Raw genomic sequence first — 15,336 nt, forward strand, 5'->3', positions numbered from 1 at the left:
GTCTGAATTGTAATTGTCATCTCATAACATGAACGATGCAATAACCTGTTCCAGATGCCTTTGGCCAGAAGCTCAGAAGCACAGTCCCACACATATTTTCCTTTCCTAGCCAAACATAACACAAGCAAGAATTAACAGTGAAAATTAATGTAATATGTAATTGCAAAAACATCACTAGTGCTAACTAAAATGTACTGCGAATGTAGAGTCTCTGACATGTCTTGTCATGTTGTGTCAATTTGCAGGTCACACTGCTGTCATTAGGAAGGAGAAAGTGTAACAGTTCCTGTTGTGCTGCTGTCTCTCGGGGCTCAGTTGTCTCAATACGGTAGAGTTACCACCTGTGTGAGGTATCCACGGAAAAAAGATCCAGTGCAGCATCCCTTCTTTCCCTCCTGTATGGGGATGTCGCCCATCTCTTGAAGCATGCATTCCTTTGGGATGACAATACCGCTGCAGATATCGTTGCTTCCCAAGAGGAATAAGCATAGCACCCCTTCGATGGTGTAGCAGATGTTCTCACAGTACCCTACCAGACGGACCATGTAATTTAAAGTTTTTGTTTTACCTTATCTAACTCTACATCTTATATAGATGTAACTGTCTTTACAGGACTGTGGTCACTCTGATACTGATTTCTAACAGCACATTTTCTTTTAGGAAAAAAGTAATCAGTGGAAAATCCAGGCACCACCAGCTCCATTCTAAAGCGTAACAACACTAAACATGGACTGGCATCTCACTCCGCTTTATTGCTTTGGAAACATATTCATCATCCCATTAAATGAGGAATAGTAGGATATAGCAGGTACGTGCTGAAACCCAAACAGCTTAAACCTATGGTCAGTTAATTGCATCTCTTGTAAGACAAAACTGTTCCAGGTATAGTTCCTTTAGTGAGCTCAAGTTTGATGTTCATGGTCACCTGTTTAGCTGTGGTGTTTTCTAGGAAGGTCTAGGAGGGCTCCCTGAGGCAAAAAAGAGTAATATTCTTGGAAGAATGCTTCAGTACGGTTCAGGGGTTTTTCCCCCAACAAAAGCAAGGTAAGAAAACAAACTAAAAGCTTTTTATAACTATCCCAGGAAAAATACAGAGTCTTTCACAGCATTTTTGGTGCATTTAACAACCCTCAGCAGGTCCCTTCATATTCCTATTCATTTGCAACAGTATACAACATTCTTCTTGATTTTTCAATCCTTAAATGACCAGGATTTATGCTTTTAAAACTATTTTCCTGTAAAAAGGGTATAGAACATCATCCTGTAACCAAAGACAAAAGATATCCTTGAGAACTCACAGCTCCCTCTTGAGTTGTATCAGAGAACATGATGCCCCAGCCACTGTTAATACCTTTACTTTTTTTTTTTTCTCTGTTGAATCTCATCCTTGAGTGTAGCTCTGGTAACTGCAATTCACATTTTGCCTGAAACTAGACAGACATTTTAGTTTGTTTTTGTTTATTTTATAAGATTGACGTGTACATAAGCTAGGCTGTGGTCTTTTCTCCTCTGCATTTTTGTCTAATGGTCTAGACAGTGTGGTTGAAAACAATGCTCTTTAATCTTGTGACAAGATGTTTACCAGCCCTCTTTAATAACAACCATAAATCCTTTATGGCCAGTTTCAGCTAAGAATGACCTTCCTTAAATAAAGACCTAAAACTCTTAATACTTCTGGACCAAGACTGAAGTCTGTTTCACTATTTGAGCAAGCCAACTTTCAGTCTTTGCAAGTGCCTGGGATACATAAACCATTGGTCTACAATTATGACCAGACAGTTAGAAGTATGTACTAAAACCTCCCTTAGAAATATTGAGGACCGATTTATTTTACGCTTAAATGTCTCAAGACTGCAGTGTCTTCTGCCGTTTATCAAGTTCTTTACTAACTTGTGCTCCCCAGCGTATACGCTGGGCACATCTGGCACACCAGCATCAGGCTGCACATTAGAGCAGCTGACTGGAGACAGTAGCTCACCCTTCCAAGTTAACCTGGCAGCGTTCCCTGTCTGCTGGGGCATGTGTGCTAGTAAAACATCAGCTCCACCTGTGCTTCCCCCTCTCCCAGGTACTTTATTTCCATCACATGGAAATTACATTTTGGGTGGGTTTTCTTTTTTTCCCCCCCAGATTTAGTCGAGCATCCTTTCTCTTTTTTTTTTTTTTTGATATTTCTTTTAGTCTCCTTAGGCAATTCACTTTGTTTTTATCTGGAGCAAAAGATTACTCTCCGTAGCATGGAGCATATTCTGCATTTTCCATTAAAACACTTCAGGTTCTGAGCGAACCCAAACAAGTCTGTGGAAATGCCATCTCTCAATGGGGATGTTTGAATGTTCACAAGTATGTGCACTATTTTTGTAAGGGCACCTGCCAGAACCCTGCTGATGAATCCAGAGTAGAAAAATATTTGACATCAGACCTCTCTTCCAGAGCTTCTCTCTTTCCAAGTGGTGGAAAACATTCCCTTTTAAAACATGTTTCATTCTTATCGGTGCACATATAAGCAAAGACTTTTTTTTTCTTTCTCCAATAAAACAATTGGCAAAGATGCCCACGTTTTTAGATCTTTTCTTTATCTTATGATTTCCAGGGTCATATGTTAGACAAATATAGGAGTGGTAGAACATTTCCATATGAGGAGAGGGACAATTTTGACTGTTTTGCACTTACTCAACTGCTTTCCTAACCCCAGAAGACATTTATAAACTTTTCTTCAATTTAAAAACTACTACACTTAATTTACTTATTCCCAAACCAGGGGTTACACCATTTAATGATTTACCTGTTTACTTTTGGGGTTTTGTAAGTTAACCATGCTGTTTGGAAATAAATTGGCTATGAAACTGGGTGATAAAAATGATGTGTGTTTTCTATTGGTTTTCAGACTCATTATTCACTACTCTGCAGCAATGAGGGCTGCTCTAAGGAAGCGATTCAGCATCCTATACGTAGCAATTCCCCTGAGCAGGGGATGTACTCCTGTTTGCTAGTTCTGCTGTGCATGTGCTGCCGTGCTTACAAGTCTTGCAAAAAGATGCAGTTTATAGTGCAGATATTGTTTCTTTTTTTTTGATCTGTCAGCCTTTGCTTTGCCTCAGTACCAGGAGTTGCCCCTGCAGAAGCAGCCTGTCTGTTCCCAGGGGCTCCAGTCCCTTCGGGTGCTGTGAGGGACCAGAACCGCAAGCAGCCATGTGAGAGGCACATCAATGGAACTGGACCCTTCTCCCAACAGAGGCACTTGTACTGCTAACAGAGCCCATAGCTGAAGCCTGATAAAGCAATCAGTCCCCAGTTTGTCCACTGTTTCAGAGCAAAATTCAAGAAGCTGAAGTTGTGCCAGATGGAGAGAACAGAAAGGAACAAAAACTCTGACAGGTTAAATGTAAAAAACAGAAAAGCAGGCCAAGAAAGTTTGAGAAACAAATCGTAAGAGGCATGAAAGCTAATAATAAATTCTTTTTCAGACACACCAAGAGCAGGAAAACTGCCAAACAGTCTGCAAAGCCAACAGATGAACAAAGTATAAAAATAGTGCTTAGAAGAGATAAAATCACAGTAGAAAATTAAGTGAATCTTCTTCATCTGCATTTGCTAGAGAAACTTCAAGAGGTTCCCATAGTGGAATTAAAAAAAAAAAAAAAGTAGTAATAAAGGAAAAAGATCATACTTAGGAGGACCCGCCTAAAATTGAAGTGCCAGCAGAAGAGGTTGTAGAACAAATCGGGAAAATGAAGAGTAACAATCAGAACTCACCTGAAATTTAGAAATTAAGTGTTGTAACTGAATTAAATGTGAAGATATGTAACATCTGAATTATTTATCATAAGCGGAACCTGTCACAAAATTACCTTAGTACTAGAAGACCAGAAGGTACCAAATGAGAGACTGTATTTAATAGGTTTCCATATAACGCTTCATAAAATACAGAACAGTAAAACCACTATATCGGGCAAATCGGTAGCACAGCACAGAAGACTTAGTGTTGAACTTTTAGGCATAGATTTTCTTGGAGATTATCCTTAACAACTACATGTCTCAGAAAACTAGCTCTGATCCGTGGTATATATGGATTTATTTTTACATTTACTCTGTTACTCCATGCAACTGAAACTGGGTCCCGTCAACTCTTAACTGGCACCTGTAAATAGCAAACAGGTAATTTTCCCAGAAAAACACTTGGGAATTTGAGTATAATAGTTGCTGTTTCTTTCTAAGTCCAGAATTTCATCTACAGTCTTTGTAGCCACCCTTGGCAGTGCAAGAAAGGGACCATGGAATGGGCACTGAGGCTGAGTTGGGTGTGGCTAAGACTTCCGGTGATCTTGCCACTAGAACATGTCATTAGGGTCTACTGAGATACCTTTAGAAGTCTGGGATGGGGCAAAAGAGGGAAGGACCCAAGAAGGTAAGTCCAACTGCTTTTCGAAGTGGAACTTTTCAACACCAAGCCCACCTCCTCTCCTCTGCACTCTATTTCTACTAGCAGTCACAGATGCATCAGCACCATGGTCAACTGTGGGGCTCAGTGCCAAGCACAAAGTCAAGACCACGTCACTGTGACAGAGTACATGGAACCTTCTTCCTGTGAGTTACAGGCTCAATTCAGTCTCAGTTTGGCCTCTCACCAGAATTTTGGTTATACCTCCAGAACTGGAAGCTTGGCCCTTTGCATTCTGATCAATTCCCATTTTAGTTTCTAATGGAAATCTTTTATTTTGTGTAACTAGATTTACTAGTCACGTTTGGCCAGGGCAGTGCAGTCTTCAGGTTGCCTGCAAAGCACCTGACTATTGAAAGTACCAGTACAAGGAAGCTGGAGCCACTGATTGAGTTCAGAAGAACATCGCAGCCAGAGTGCTGAGGGCTCCCTGAATCCCCAGTCCAAGCAGGCAGGTTCTGGGCCTGGAACTGGCCATAGTTGTCATTCTGTCAATAGTCCAGTAAAGACCAAGGTACCATCTACAAGACCTTCTCCTGCAGGTGGCACTCAGTAGGTCCTCGATCCTGAGTTCTCTGCAGACAACGTGCTATGGAGAGTCTGGGTTTGGGTCCAGACAGATCTGGCAAGTCTCATTATCACTCATTCATTTTCTTTAGAATCCTGTGCTCCTCAAATTTTTGTAGTTTCATAATAAGCCTCCTCTGAGTTAGCTGAAAACCGTTAAACACATCTGTTCCTGCTCCCATTGTCAAAAATACGGCACTCTTCTGTCTGCCTTCATTTTTATTGGCACCCGCTACTTGAGCATACAAAGTGCAGTCTAAATATTTTCCAGTTCTTTTTCCAGAAAAAGTTTCAGTTTTGATGACTATTTTTCAGTGCTCCAGTCTCCCATTCACGCCACTTTCTTTACTATATTTTTACTCCTGGTACAATTTAGTGTTGGATCCATGGTATGGCATGTAAACTGAAACATATGGATGAACTGGCATCAACTCACCCATTTCATTATGATTTCCTTGTAATTCTGAAAAAACCCTTTTATTACAAACAAAAGCTTCACTCAAGTACTTTAATACCTTATAACAACAGAGAAAACTGCAGGAGACAGGGAAACATTTTTACATAAAGGTTAATTTTACAACCGACATTTCATGTGGCTGGCTCCCCCCATGACTCGCTGAATTCTTTATTTCCCTTCCTATATGCAATTTCTCAGACTCTTGCACCCGAAAATGTTCAGGATCACTCTTACGGTCGCTAGTAATTCTTCTGAGAAATTATGTTTGCAGCGCTCATCTTTTATACATGTTCCCATTTAGGAACTAATGTTTTTATCCAGCTCGCCTTATTTGTCCATAACTGCTACTACCTCTTGCTGTTGTGCTATTCACATCCAGTTGCCACTTTGTTGCTTAAGCTAAATATATTTTTATTGATAATACTATACCTACTGTTCAGGAACCACGTGGATTCAGGGTACCTAAGTTGTATAAATCAGGGTGCCTTTCTTGAGTTGTATAAATGCAGTTGCCTCTGCCAAGCTTAACATGGTCTTCTGTAGCATTGCTCTCCCAGTCTGTCTCTCTGAGCAGCATCCAAAGGTCAAATTCTCAACACCTTAGCATGCACTTAGCTCCTTACTCATAATTTACAAAAGTTTATATTTAAAGCATTATAAGTCTTGGCTTCCTGTTCTCAGAGGGTTCTGTTTAGCAGTGCTTCCCATTCTAGGGAGTCAGGAGCTACGACCAGTCTGCTTTTACTAGGTCAAGGTCAATCAACTTTGCTCACCCAATAAAATAGCCTTCAGAGAAAGGTGCCAAATGATAAAATACACACCATTTTGAGTGTGTTATGTGCTGCTTTTCCCTGACCACTTGGACTATTGATTATTCCATCAACAAACATTAGATATAGAATGGCTGTGCTACAGTGATGACTAATAGTTACTATTTCATAATGATATAAAAGAAATACTTCCTAGCTGCCTGAAATCTGTAAAACCTCCTTGGTCTGTGCCCCAAACCTGGCCACGCTGCAATTCAATCCATCTTGCATGAAATTCACTGGGGGTAACACAGGCAGCATCTGATGTTGCAAATGAAAACCTTGGGGTTAACCACACAGAAGTGCTGCCAGATTCCCCTTACCTTGATGATACTGGTTGACATTCAGACTGTATCCAGACAGCATTACGTTTCCTTTACGCTAAGGGAGACAGAACAACATCCCAGGTTGTTGGTACAGCAAGGGTCAGACTTGCGCACTTTGTTAACAAACACAAAAAATAGGCATAACTAGTTTGCTTCCCAGATAGCATTGATTAGCTCAGCAGTGTGTAGTCTGTCAGTGCTTGGTGAAATACCACAGGACAGGGCTTCTAAATTCTGTTCTGTCAGTCATTGGCAAAAACCCCTAATAAGAGTTGACCATAACTCAAATATTATAATCTTTTTTTCCACTCATCAGATTAATACTTTTTAAATGGTTCTCTCGTTAAAACAAATGGTTAATTGGAAACATTGAAAACAAGATTGAGCCGTGGGGAAATATGATTTCTGGTCTATTCCCTGTCAAACACCGCATACCATTTCTTTCATTGCCATTCCCACCTGGTACACATGCAAAACTCTCTGCTGCTGACAAGTTCAGCAGCCACCGTCAAGTACTGAGACTCAGCTACAACAAGAGTTGTTACCAAGAGGTCTCTTGGTAACAAGAATGGTCTTCTCAAATGTTGTCAGGGCTGTTAAAAAGCAAGCATTAAGTCTCTAGCTGTATTTCTCCAGTGACAAGCAGAAGACTACAGCCTGCCTCACACACTTCAGCAGGAACAAATGTACTGACAAAAGTGAAGCTGAGAAGGTTTTGATACCAAACACACAAGAAATCATCTTTTTTGGATATTCATTTTTCTTACTGCTGTGGGAAGTTAAAGGAAGACAACTCTCACATTGCACACCCTGGATGATACTAGTTATTTTTGGTTTTGTCAGGACACTCACAAATGGCAAGGTACATCCAGAAAGACATTTTCCAGTCTTGGTGGTGAAGAACACCCTTTTCTTTGGAAAAACTTCAAGTTTTCTGCTCTCAGATGCACATTTTAGACTTCAGTAAAGGAGTGTGGGTGCTAACAAACGTATTTCATCTTCTCATCCACTTGCAGGAAGTGCACATAATCTCCCTTTTTTCGGCAGACTAGGTTAAAGTTTAACCCACACAATAAGCATAGAGGCCCTAAAAGACATACGCGATTGATCTACACAAATACATGCCCCAAATGAACGTTATAGCCAGGTTTCACTATTGTGCATTACTGTGTCTGTTGTCCCACTTGTTGCCAGTTTGATTTGTTTTCACACCTTCATGAAACGTGTTAACTCCTCTGTTGTCACTGACTGCATGTACTTGCCCATTAACCATAAGAGAATGTGGGAATATATTCCCCATATGTTCCTTCAGAGCAGGGGGCCTAAGGCCTAAGATATGCTGGATCTTGCCAAAGTAAAACTGAACTTCATTAAGGTACACTCTGCTAGAGGTAGATGATTGAGGACTCCTGTGTGCGCCTCTTTCAGCTGACTGTGCATTAGAACCACTGAGATTGTACAGGGTTTAGGAACGTAGCAGAAAAAATATTGATACTTACACTCATTTCTACATAATTCAAAGGGTAAAATGTTTATACTCCTAATATTTGACAGCAGACTGGTGCTTTGAAGAAGCCAAGCTATGTGCAGTATGATCCGAAGTTTGCTGGTCACTTAAGAAACTGGCAAGTTGTCTCTGCCACTATAAATCAAAACTAAGATCCAAGGGATCCTTTCTCCATGGTCTCAGATAAAGAAACAAAGCTTATCTTCTGTCGTTGAATAAGAAGCTGCAGCCATCTCTTCTTTATCAATTTAGGGTAATATTTACCCTGCTAAACCAAAAGGGCACACCACTACAGAGCTGCTACCATTGGTGACCAGCAACTGTCCACTGAAAATGTGATTATCTGGGCTGATCTCAGTTTCTGGGGCTCAGCTCAGTTGGCCTGTGGCTGAACGGTCTTGAAGGCATAACCTTAGCTGTGAAGTTTCCTGATTTGCATATTCAGCCAAGTTCCTTCAAGCTTAAGGTGTCAAATTTGAGCTTTTTTTAAATGTGGCAAAGCTCCAATCCCAACCAACAGACATTGTCTCTTTAAATCAGGAATTGCTCTTTCATCTTATTATGAGGATAATGAAGTTTTGAATTTGTCAGGGTAATCAATGCTATATTTGATCATCATGTAAATGTATTAAATTTATCAGAATAATTTATTTTCACTTCATTCAAAAACAAGTCTTCTGGGACCATGCTGCTACATTCATATGTTTTTCTTGACTGCTGTATTTTTCTAGTCCACCTAATAAATGACAACAGAAATACGTCAAGGGAGAGTCATCTGTGATGTCCCACCCCCCCCTTTTTTTTTTTTGTTTGTTTGTTTTTTACCTTGAACTTTTGACTTGGTGTGAATCTGCACCCCTCTAGCTTCTAGCAGTTTGAGACCTCGCTCCATTTTCAGCTGTGAACTCCACAACTACATACAAACATTTGAAAGACATTCTTATCTCCCTTTACTTAGGTGATCTGAAAGTCAGCTTCTGCAGCCAGACGAGCCATCCCAGCTGGGGTACTATGACATTTGCAAGAATTACAGCAATAGGAAGAACTCTAAATAGTGTAAATTCACACTGGAAGAAAATATTGCTGTGGCAGTAGGAATGAAAGAGAATTAGCAGACTCAAAAAAAGGGGCACTTTCTGTTTGGGTGTAACATTCCATATAGCTGGAGCCATGAGCAGCAAGGCAGCTGCATCATGTTTCCTCAAAGGTGGAAACATTTGTGTGTGGTTCCCAACAAGAACAATCAACTCCCCCCCCGCCCCCCCCAAAACCCAAGGCATAAAAGAACTCGAATCAAAATGGCTACAAATAGAGAAAAAGGGGTGTTTTCAGTCTGCTTGTTTAAGGGGCCTGGGAAATGGTTTTTATGTTCCTGCGACTATTCACAGTAGTTATTTGTTAGCTGACCACCAATGTTTCAGAGGCAGTTTGTCACAGACTGACAGAAACTTGTGTACAAACAATACCAATTTTAAAATCTGTGAGCAGCTGCTTAATGGGAATCTTAACAAAACGGTAGATAAAAGATCCATTCACTATCAGTGCTCAAGGATGATGTACAACATCAGTGAGCATTTAAAAAGAAATTAGATTTAACCAGCAATGCCACAAGCTCAATAAGAAGGCACAGAATGACCCCAAATTACTTAATATGGGCACTTAGTGAATGACAAATGCCCCTTTTTATGTACAAAAAAAATTAACAGTTCTCTTCCAATTATAATTTCCTACAGGAAAATAAGCCTTTAATCACTTGATACAACTTTCTCCTGCTCGGCAAAATGTTTGAGAGTTTTAGCAGCATGGCTGAACTCCCAACTTGAACTAGATTTGTCCAAATTAGCCTTTCAACAGATCTAACACAATCAGCAAACAACAGGCACGTTTCTTGCACACTTATGCTGACAACAGGCTTTAATGAGTACTTGCTACAGCAGCGTATTTCAGAGTTAGATAGGTGATGCTTTCGGATACTGAAATTTAGAATGTCATACTCTTCTATAAGCTTGAGATGAATACAATAGTCCAAGACTCAGTGTTGCAAGTTCTGTAAATAACATGCCCTATACAAATTATTTTTTTCCTTTCAATAAGAGGCCAGCAGCTCTCTATTCCTTTATTTTTATTGCAGACTGGTTTCCATATTTAAGCTTTGCGAGGCTGCAGATAAATTCAGCAGTACATAATGGCACAACACAAGAGAACAAAAATAGTAGGCTGGTAATTCTTATATATTATTTTCTTAGAATCCTAATTAGAAGCTTTCCACCTGAAAGACAATTACTCAAGGCAACAAACTATAAAAATTACTGGAAGGGGGGGGAAAAAAAGAGCCAAAATAAAACAAATACATACAATGTTTTTAATTCCTCAAGCCATACTGCTACCACTACTATATGTGTACATATACATGTATGTATTTTATGTATTTTTTTTAAACATGACAGAAGTGTATTGACACAAGGACTACTTTGGTTTGAATGTCTAGATAAATCAAACACTTCTGTTTGAAAGAATGAATGAAGCTGTTATCCCTGCTATTTCCACGGTATACTAATGTCTCTCCATATTAAACAAACGTTTGTATTTTTTCTTCAGGTGACAAAAAAAGAATTTAATTTTATTCTAGTTAAATCTACTCCCAAACTGGGCATGTTTGGGAGGATGCGACATCAAGTATGTCCGATCAAATGAGTTGAGAAAATTATTCTTGAACTTTTACATGAAAACATGGCAATAAAGTCATAAAAACTGGCAGTAAGAAGACATCGAGGCTTAAAATTGCCAGGCTTCCATGAGGTATGTGATAATGAGAAATACTTGCAAGGCAAGCATCTTCCATTCTGTCTCTTCCACTTCATCACTCAATCACAGCTATATATATTCCAGGTAGCCTGCCTTATTAGTAACTATTCATGGAAAACGGGTTAAGAACATGAATAAGAAGCAATAACAAAACACAGGTTGGGAACTGACATTTGGTTAAAAAAATTCTTTCTACACAGGTCACTATAATGTGAAAAATTATATGGCTGTATGGCAGTGACTAACTGGGTTAAGGCAGAAGAGTAATTGAAAAAAGTGCATTCTCTTACAGTAACAATTAGAAAGAACAACCAGTTACTCCCTTCTCTTTGCATAGAATGCAGGATGAGCAAACAGCAAAAAATGAGTCTAAAGAGGAGAACAGAAAATCCTAACCCTTACATTTCCCTCTCATTATCAAGTTTGCAAAATTAATCCCTTACTAGAATTGTTACCTTACCACTAAAGATAACCAACAGCTTGTTAGACCAAAGCTAGGAGGTCTATATTCTTTTTTCCATGCAAAAGCAACGTGAAAGACAACAACTAAGTTAAATGAAGAATAAAAATCTTCAACTACTGCACCTACTCATAAATTCCACGGAGAACTTTCCCCCCCGCCCCACTGCTGTGTGAAAGACCCACACAATTAACAGGACAGACTACATGAGTTACATACTTACATGTGGGAAACTGCTAAGGTAAATATATATGAAACAGTTATCAAGCACAAAGTAAGCACAGAAGAAAAATTAGAGGAAAAAATACATCCACTAATCTTTCAATAAAAACAAATCTTCAAGGTTTATAATAGTCTGTGAAACAGTCCAAGACAGACGAGAGAAACACGGCAATGAAATTGCTCTACACTTTTCAGTGGGAAAGTACAACCTGGAATACAGTGCACACTTGATTTCTAACAAAGCAACAAAACCCACCAACGTAGTTGCGGAATAAGCCCCAGAAGAGAAACCTCTAAGCCATGGGGATTTTCTCCATAGTTCAACAGACCTCCTAGGACTTACGGACTAAAGCCTCTTATACTTCTCCTATAGAGGATTTTCTTCTCTCGGAAGTAGTAGGAACTCTGAAGTTCTTCAATACCTTTGCTCGGTTTTAGATTTTCCTCCTCAAACTCATAGCTTACTGTATAAATGGAGCTGATTTACAGCATGCAGGAACAAATGGTCTTACCATGGTTTATTTATTGGCATTTACAAAGCTTCTTGGAAGAGAAACATGCATATTAAGTTCTCTGCAATTAAAGAAAAAATGCGCACAAAAGTCAAGATCAGCTCAGTTAGTGTATTCAGGGGATAATGAGCAGCATGAGTCCATTTGTAATTTATAAAATGTAAGCCACATGATTTTAAAAAACTAAACATTTCCTTGTGCTTTGGCTCACCGAACGGCCATTTTATTCTGAAGCAGCTATATATCCTTACATAGACATGACTACGAGAACAAGAGAGACTGCACAGAAGCCATCTGATTTCAGTTTTCTTTGTATTTGTTATAGAAAAAAGGTACCCATTCCGGTCCAGCTTAAATGAGGATGTACATTTGAAGTAGCAAACTGAAATGTTCTCAGCCGAGGAAATTTCAAATTCTCATTGCATTTATTTCGTAATGCAGAATTTACTTTGGTATACTATGTGTAGATGCTATCCTTTCAGAAATCAAACTGCCAAGTTAATTACCTTGTCTATAATGGAGTAAATAATTCCAAATAAAAATTCAAAAGGGTCAATCCACTTCCAAGTTTACATAAATCTTCCATGAAATATTAACATACTAAGAAAAGGGACTCAATGAGTTCTTAAAAAAAACATTGCTAGATTTCAAGGCAATAAAAAAAAATAAATAAAATCAATATTTGACCTCTACATAAAGAAATGCAAAGACTTCTTACATTATTTTGGTTGATTCTGTACAAGTTTCAGTAATTTTATTTAAATATAACTCTTACAACAATTTAATCCAGTATTTTAATGAAAATGAGAAGTAAAGGTTGACAGTTCTAATATAGAACTTGTACAACAGTTATCTTAACACTGACTAAACAAGGAATGGCATATAAAAAGATTTAGAAATTACACATTTTATAATGAAGATGTTTTATCTCAGATTCATTATGAAGATGTCTTTTGCCAGATGACTCTTCTCCTTTAGTGTGCAACTTTATTCTTTATCTGCCAAAGTGTACAAGTTAGCACAGCAAAATTTACAGAATAATTGACTTTGGCCTTGGTCTTCAAAGACCTATTTACACATTTGAGATAAGTAAGCATCTTCTTCCCTTTAAATTCTGTACATGTGTTCAAGCTTTAAGCCTGTATTTAGATCTACAAAATTCTGCAAGAGAAAAAGTCTCTCAAATATACATCTTAGACCATTAGAGTACAATGTCTTTATATATATGAACCTATCTTTTGCTAAATTACCCACTCTTCATCACATGGACACCTCTAGAGAATGAAGCACTCCCTTCCACAGTTAACTCCTTGGTGCTGATGGGTTTGACTGCTGAAAGCAGCTATTAGGCTGGGGGGAAAAAAAAAAAATAAAATCACTGTGCAAAAAGAGATTCACATGCCTCAAATTGCCCCCAGATGTGACCAATCCTGTAAATAAGAGATACACGTCCTAATGTACATTAACTAAATGTCATAAATTGTGTGCGGGAAGACTGCAGCTGCTCAATAAGCACACTCTCATATGCTCACACAGTCTTATTCTTTGGATTTTGTGTCATTCATTGAACATCTCAAAGAAGATGAATTTTGGCTGGAGATTTAAAAAAATTATTTATTTATTTTAAAAATATTTCTTGAAGGCCCAGTGCCAATGGCAGATCGCTTTAATGGAAAAAATGGATCTCAACACCAAAGAGTTAACGCTGTCTATGCATAACTGAAACAACTCTGAGTATAACTAAGGTTTAAAAATCCTTCAATTTGTCTTGTTACAATCTAGCAACAAGATAGATTTTTTTTTTCTCAGTTTAAGATTTAACCCGCACCCAAAATGAATGCCTGTTATAAAGGAGGCGGTTATTCATGACACTATTCGAATTTCCAAAGCACTGGTTAGTTCGTAATCAAAAGAAAAGCAAGGTACAATGGCAACCAAGTACATGACTTTTTACAGAAGGCCTCATTGTGGTAAATTATATACAGCATAGTGTTCTCATTTTCCTTAAAGTGCTATTATAATCATATTGATTCAAGATCATCTATTGTTTTAGGAGGTCTTTTAGTACAGCACCAGCACTAGCATCAGGGGACACTGGCAGTGGTGTAAAAGTAGGCAACGCATCAGAAATAGGTTTCATAAGCAGATGTCCAGAACTACTAGCAGGTGTTATGAGAGGCACTGCTGCAGATCGAGGTGCTAAAAATGGATTTGCATCTGGTCTTCTGCTTGTTCCTGAGACTGCAGAATCTGAAATGTAAAAACAAAACAAAACAAAACTCAACAACAAAACCACTTTGTTAGAAAGCATTCATAAGTCTACCCAATTTTAGCGCATTTTTTCACAAGTTCGACAATTGCCTCTTATTTTTGCAACACGAAAATCCTATCTTCTTGCTGTGGACTGTAGATGCTCTCATAGACTTTCATTCTATCTTCTCATCTTGGATCTCATCTGCCACTGCTTCTTTTGCTGAACAATTCCTACACCTACACTTCAGGTCACCAGTTACAAGACTGACTTAAAGCTCAGGGGCGCTCCCAGGACCTGCCAACCATATTGTGCTTGTCAGCAGCTGAAAGTCAGTAACAGCTCAGGCTACCCAAAAAAAGCTATACATCTCTGACAGGCAACACAAACACCCTTTGCCAAGGTTCATTTCACGTATGCAATGTCAGACATGAAATATCTGTCACGTTGACTCCAGCACTACGCAAAGGCATAAGGGCCCTTGTGCATGCACTACAATACAGCACACAGGTAGGTTTCCCACCCCATGATATATTGGCACAGCTTCCCCAGGGTCAGCCCCAAGAAAATCCCTGTAAATCAACATCACAGACAGTGAGTCACAATTTAGTCTTGAGACAAAACTTAATGTTCACTCATTAGTCAAATTCTAATAAAATTTTAGTTTTAATAGAGTATTAATTAATTTTTTAATTAAAAAATTAAACTATTTTTTAATCTAAGTCGACTTGCCCCTCCTCACCTCCCGCCATCAATCCTCACTCAGCTCCAGATGTGACCTGTTCTCAAGGTTCCTACACCAGATGCAGAGCAGAAACTAAACTGACATTCCCATATCATACTAATTGTTTGGATAGGTGATTTCATTCAGATCTTTTTGTTTTAAAAAGGTCTTTCATCATGTAAACATCCTAATTCTCATAAATGTGTTTCTGTGTGGATATTATACTGACATATGTGTCCAGCACTTAAAAACTGC

The 15,336-nt window shown here is 38.7% G+C and overlaps 1 protein-coding gene across 1 annotated transcript in view; it reads right to left on the reverse strand.

Annotated features, from left to right (window-relative positions):
• Positions 1-11,720: 11,720 nt before the first annotated feature.
• TRIP11 (thyroid hormone receptor interactor 11) overlaps positions 11,721-15,336 on the reverse strand; it is a 36,617-nt gene continuing 33,001 nt past the window's right edge. Inside the window, exon 20 of the mRNA XM_068398502.1 lies at positions 11,721-14,356. Coding sequence (XP_068254603.1) covers positions 14,148-14,356 — 209 coding nt within the window. The 3' untranslated portion in view covers positions 11,721-14,147. The remainder of the gene's footprint in view (positions 14,357-15,336) is intronic.

Source organism: Nyctibius grandis, chromosome 4 (genome assembly GCF_013368605.1).
Source record: "Nyctibius grandis isolate bNycGra1 chromosome 4, bNycGra1.pri, whole genome shotgun sequence".
In the NCBI taxonomy this organism is placed as follows: Eukaryota; Metazoa; Chordata; class Aves; order Nyctibiiformes; family Nyctibiidae; genus Nyctibius; species Nyctibius grandis.